The 6,307-nt window shown below is 45.0% G+C and overlaps 1 protein-coding gene across 1 annotated transcript; it reads right to left on the reverse strand.

The window, feature by feature from the left end:
• Positions 1-246: 246 nt before the first annotated feature.
• FAM89A (family with sequence similarity 89 member A) lies at positions 247-6,084 on the reverse strand. Its single transcript, XM_032184733.1, has 2 exons — positions 5,802-6,084; positions 247-2,254 (listed from the first exon to the last, which is right to left on the reverse strand). The coding sequence occupies exons 1-2, from the start codon at positions 6,051-6,053 to the stop codon at positions 2,096-2,098; spliced, it is 411 nt and encodes a 136-aa protein (XP_032040624.1). The 5' UTR covers positions 6,054-6,084; the 3' UTR covers positions 247-2,095.
• Positions 6,085-6,307: the final 223 nt, after the last annotated feature.

Below are 6,307 nucleotides of genomic sequence, written 5' to 3' on the forward strand. Positions count from 1 at the left end.
TTTTTAATTCTTGTGGAGACAGATTTCCTATGCTTAATTCAAAGTAAGTAAAACACAAAACAGAAGTAGGAAATTCCCACTCCAAATACAAACAGACAGAACCTTTTCCATTCTAATTTAAAAACAGCTTGCTTCACTGCAGAGGTCATGACTAGTGATAGGCTGTTTTGTTTTTTGTGGGAAGCAGGGAGCAGACAACAACAGTTCAGATTTAAATAATAAATTAAAATGCACACGACATTAAAATGTTATGCTAAGCATCATGCTTTTATTTTTTTTTTTTTTTGAAAGAGCAAGAAAATAGCAGTATTTCAACAGACTAGAAAAAGCCTCATATAAATACCAAAAGCACAGCAAATTATATTCAAAACGGATACATTCCTAGGTCAAAGCATGAAGTTGTACGCTTGTGTGTCTGTGTACGCACACACATTTTAAATGTAGCCATTTGGATTATTTGTGTTTGCCTTTTCATTTTAGTTTTGTGAGTGAAGTAATTAGACCAGAATTAACAACAACAAAAAAATCCAACCATTTTCACAGACTAGTTTAAGAGCTTAAGCACATACACAATTACAACACAGTCTTTACTCTTGTGGCCATTAATTTCTACTAAAAGAAGCCAGTTTTAGAGAGAATACACAAAAACTCCACCCTGGAAGTCTCTTTGCTTTTATCACTGCAACATCCTAGCATTTGCTGAAAACTAAGAGAGGAGCTACCCCAGAATTTGTCTCCAATTCTTTCTGTAAACTGTATGCATGCCAGACATAAACCATGCAAAAACCCTTTGAGATTAAAGCCCTTAATTATTAGCTTGTGTCAAGATTCAGGCACTGTGATTTACAGCAATCTTTAAAATGAAGGTTAGAAATGAAAAAAATCGCTTTGGGAGCTGATTTTATTTAAAACAGAGTTGGGGGAAGAGCAAAATTGTGGCAACTCATATATTCCAAGCTAATGAAGCATTACAGATACACACTACGAAATTAAAAAAAAAAAAAAACACAACTGACTGCTTTAGTAAGTTCTGAAAACAAAAATAAGTTATACTTCAAAGAACAAGTTAGTATAAAAAGTTTTAACGTATGCAAAGTATGTGCTCAAAATACTTATTCTGCATTTTTAAAAAGAGCTGTAGTCTACCTTACAGAAACAAAGTTCACCCAGTATAAAATATTGCAATTTGTCCCATTTTGTCATATGAGAGGTTTCCTTATTCTTCATATGATCGAGAACACTTGCACAAGAGTTCACGTTATTTCCAAGCCACACAGTGGCAGACAAACTATGTTTGAGTCGGTGCTTTTACTACCCAGTGTAGCAAAAGCTAAGCAAACCATTTGAGAACAGAGTTTAGCAGGTCAAAGAACTGTGTTTATGCGAGAAATCCAGACAATAGTATAAAAGTTAATGCCAAGTGGCAGTACCAAGAAAGTGAATTAGATCAACAGGAAAAAAAACTGCTGATAGCATTCACTGTCACACGTACAGCTTGTAAGCTCGGTATAAGGAAAAGTCAAAATTAGCTTAAGAAGAAAAAAATTAAACTGTGTAAACAATCCACCCAGTACAAAACTGGATGCAGCTGATAAGAGCAGAACTAGCTTAACAGAGCTGAGGATGTGAGTGCATCCAGATACCTGTTCAAAATGCATTTATCAATACTGTTGACAAAAAAAAAAAGAAATAAATCACAGCTATTTACACCACAGCGGAGGCTTCCCTCCCCCCCCTTAAGGAGTTATTACAACTCAGGAAGTCACTGCTGTCTTCTATGGTCAAAATTCCAGTTATAAGCTACCGATATTCGTAAGTTGAAAACACCCACCTTGCAAATTAAACTGAAAACTCTTGTCAAACATGCTTGAGAACTCTTCAAAAGTTATAGTACAGCACTTTGCTCAAGTGGTATTTGCATGAGTAACTTGTACTGACAGCCTGTTAAAATAAGTGAATTTAACACCAGTTGGGGTAGCTGGGTGTTCCTCCTCAGGAAGAGAGATCCGTAGAGATTCCAGTCATTCTTCGTGATGTGTAGTACAGGGAGAGAAGGACAAAGGAACCTAGGCCAGCCTGGAGATTAGTCTTCTTTCTAGAAGTATTCCTCCTCTTCATCAAAAAAGCCATTTTCCATAGCATATGTGCAGTCTGCGTTAGAGTCAGCTTGGCAGGCACCTTTGTATTCTTGAATGGACTCATAGAGGGAGTAGAGCTGACACAGTAACGACATATCTAGCTGCCGAAGGCCAACCTGATGGGAGAGGAGCAGGAGTGAAAAAAAAAAAAAAAACAAAAAAAAAAACAACCAAAAAAACACCATTATTACAAGTTCAATTTCATTGGCAGCATAATGCTTTTACTGCAACAATGCCAAAGACACACTTTTCCAGTACCACCACACCACATACAGACGTATCTTTCATACGTCTGTCTGCTTTTGTTTAAAACTGCCTGGATAAAGATTTGCAAATGCAGCTCTGACGGGTGTCCCACTTCATGGTGAGGTCTCTCTCTACTCAGTTTTCTTTTCTATACCGACATACACAGGCAGCTGACGTGTTTGCCTCGACAAGGCTCACTGTCTAACACAATACAGCACGCCACTTGAAGGCAGCAACACTAAAGCTGAATCAGATAAAAACACTCGGCAGGTTTGCAAGCAGTGACGTGTGTCTTTGTGTGCTACTCAAGAGTCCTTTTGGTACTCCCAGAGTTTGACGTACACGGGCTTGCTTTGTAATGAAGACCCTAATATTTTGTGTCCCCCAGATTTCTAAAATATCAGCTCCAGGTCTAATTAAAGACTTGGAGCAACAGCAAAGGAAGTTACCTTGTGGTCTGCATCTGTATTTCAGGCATAAATGTGTACATTACACTGAAAAGTAAAATAAAGCTAGTCATTTAACTTGAAGTAGTTTCCCTCTGTGGCAGCAGAACAGAGAGTTCCTTTGACATTTTCACCTACGCAGGCGAGATCAAATTAAGTGTAGGTTCCCTCTTGCAGTAAATTTAAACCTCTACCCAAAATAACGTTTTTCAAGAAGCAGCTGTTATGCCTAAATTTTAGAATAGGAAGTGTTAAGCTAACAGGCTATACCAAGACACATTTTCATAAAGTTTTGCATGTTTTTTTTTGCTATAATTTGTATTTGAAGATGAGGAAAAAACGTAGTCTTTACTGCAGCCTCGCAGCCAGGTTGTGTGTTACACAGAATGAGAATTCTTCTCCAAAACCTTTCCTTACGTGTTTAAATTCTAAGAAATACATCCAGCACATGAGAAAACCACAAGGGGTTAATATGAAGATCTTTCTCTGGCATTCCTCAGGTCCCTACCAGCCTGAATTATCCTACGAGCTCCTTTTTCTAAAGGTGGTAAGAGGGAAAACAAGCATCACACACAATGCCACTCCAACTTAGATAGGATACAGTGTCTTTCAGAGCCAATGTGCATTACCTGCTCAGGCCAGGAAGCCCAGACATCATGTCTCCTACAGACCAGACCATTAATGCTTTCATGCCTTTTAGGCCAAGACTTGGAGCAAGCTCAGGAATGTTATGCTAGTGGCCAGCAGATTACAGATGTGCCTTTCAATACCCTCAGACCAACACTGCTATTCTTCCCCATCTCCATTTTTTTTTTAATTTATTTATAGAACACTACTGCCTGCTTTCTCTCTCCTCGTTTAAGCAAACAGTCTGCAGTAAGCAAAGAAACAAAATTCACTTAGTGGTGTCTTCTGAGTCTTCCTGTATTCTGCAAGAGGAAAACAGCACCTGGGCAAATCCCCTTTGGCAGAAATTTGTAAAAAAACAAAACAAAACAAAACAAGAAAGACTACACAAGGGAAAACGAAAAGGAGGTATTTGTACCATATCCAGGCCCCTCCATCTATTCAAGTCCTACTGAGGTAATTTCTTCAGAGGTGTTAAGCTAATGAATGTTTACCTGCCCAAGAATAAAGTCTGAACGTCAGCCTTTATGGCTGGCAGTTAAAGGGGTTTGGCTTGCCCCATCTAAACAAACTGCTCACCTCAGGTAAGAAAGAACTCTGAAGCTGGGCTTAAAACTATTACTTGTAAACATCTGAAAGATTAAGCAAGCTTGCATCAGCGCTGAGGGCCAAGGCTGTGGTGAGGAATTTTTCAAAGAGGGATTAGGAATAAAGGGAATGGGTCGAGCAAGGAAATTCAACCTGGAGACAGAAGAGAGATTCCAGATGCAAGATCTTTGTCTCCGAAGGAATGCACGAGAATTTCCTTCTTGGTGAAGCACTCCAGTGAAGAACAATTAATTCTACACCTAACTCTAATCTCAGAGCTAGACATTGCTCAGCAGAATTAATTTAGCAGGCCTTAACACCCATAGCTGTCACCAGCATCAAGCACTCAAACACGAACAGTAGATCTGCTGAAAAAGAAACACAGCGTCTAGCGCTTCACAACTTTCAGGTACAATCTTGAAGGTAGCAAAAGCCCAAAGAAACGTCTGGGCTTACTAGCACAAGCATGAAGTTTTCAATCCCAGTCAGGCTGACTCTGACTCAGGTTTCCTCACAGCACCTACAAGGCAACCCACTGCACACTCCCCTGCTGTCGACTCTTTTCCTCATGATCCAGTCCCCCCGCAAAGCATCTAAATCTAACACCTTCCCGTCTTAAAAAACCCACACAGAGGATCTTGCAGGGGAAGATGCTGCTATGCACAGCTTCTCCATTTGGTGCTGAATTTTTGGGGTAAGCTCATTACCCAGCTGTAATGCTATCTTTGACTGGTGTGAGGAAGAGCGTTCAACATAAATAATAACGTGCTGTTACCCGCTTGATGAAAGACGGGCTATTAGGATGCGAGTCTCTCTCTAATTTGTACGGGCCACAAAAAAGCACACCTGGAACTGCAGAGACTGTTGCTTGAACGCCTTTGATGTGTTTGGAGGCAAAGTGTTTTTTTTCTTCAGAAGGGTTTTATCAAGTTATCATCAAGGATAACTGAGTATCAAAGGGGAATGCGGGTGTCAAATGACTTTAACCAGCATCTCGTTTGATTTTCCATTAGGAAAAATAAATTAGACTTTTTATAAGAGCTACCTTTGCTTTTTCAGGAAGGATTACGATGAGTAGGATCATATTTTTGTGTTCCTTTATTAGACTATAGGGAAAAAAACAAACTGGGGTGGACGGCCACTTGTGCTGCCTGTGCTCCACCACAATTTTAGGGCTGTCTCAAACTTTATCTGAATTACTTGTTGGCGGCAGACTAAGGCTGCACATCCTTCTGAAGCTACACAAAGGTTTCTCAACAGTATCTCGCGTTCAAAGCATGTTTTTTTTGGCATGGTTAGGAATAAAAAGGCCTTGGAAAGGGCAGATTTTAGCCGTCCCGTGCCTTGTTTGGGAGCGCAGGGCGCGTACCGCCCGTCGCTTGTTAGTCACTGCAGCCGCACCTGGCACAAGCCACCCCAACCCGCCTTTAATCGCTGGTTCAGGAGGAGCTCTGCCTCTCTCACGGCTCTACGGACCCAACACAAAGCCCGAAGAAGAGCCCTGCCGGGGCTTGCTGCCCCTGGACGGGGCGGGACGGGCGCTAACCCCCAATAGCGCTGGGGGGGGCGCCCCGCTCCCATGGCCGCCGCCGCGCACCCCGCAGCCGGGCACCCTCGGGAGGGGGCACAAAGCCTCTCCCCGGGCTCAGCGAAGGGGACAAAGCCCCGGAGGCCGAGCCCCGGCCCAGACAGGCCTCGGCCTCCCGGAGGCCGCGACGCGGCTCCCCCCCGCCCCCCTGCCCCCGCCGCCCCTCACCATCTCCTTGCGGAGCAGGGCCAGCGCCGCGTCCAGGTTGGGAGGCTTGGGGGGCCGCGGCGAGCCCCGGCCGCCGCCGCTCAGCTCGTCCTGGATGCGGGACTTCTGCGCGTACAGCCGCTCCAGGTCCCGCCAGCGCCCGCCCTGGCCGCCGCCGCCGGAGGAGGAGGAGTTGAGCAGCCCGCTCAGGCTCTTGGGCAGCGGCGGCAGCCCCGAGCCGCCGCCGGGACCCGGCAGCCCCGGCCCGCTCATGCTGCGGCGGCGGCCAGCGGCGAGCGGCGACGGGAAGGGCCGGCCCGGCTCCGCGCCGGGGAGGCACCGCCCGCTGCCCGCCCCGCCTACTGGGCCGGGCTGTACTGAGCCGTACCGGGCCGTGCTGTGTTGTACCGAGCCCCGCCGGGCTGTACCGAGCCCTGCCGAGCTGTACCGGGCCGTGCCGTGCTGGCGGCGCCGCCTGCAGCGCGCAGCAGGTGCCTCCCGTGGCGCTGCCCGCGGCAATTAGCGCC

Source organism: Aythya fuligula, chromosome 3 (genome assembly GCF_009819795.1).
Source record: "Aythya fuligula isolate bAytFul2 chromosome 3, bAytFul2.pri, whole genome shotgun sequence".
NCBI classification, from domain to species: domain Eukaryota; kingdom Metazoa; phylum Chordata; class Aves; order Anseriformes; family Anatidae; genus Aythya; species Aythya fuligula.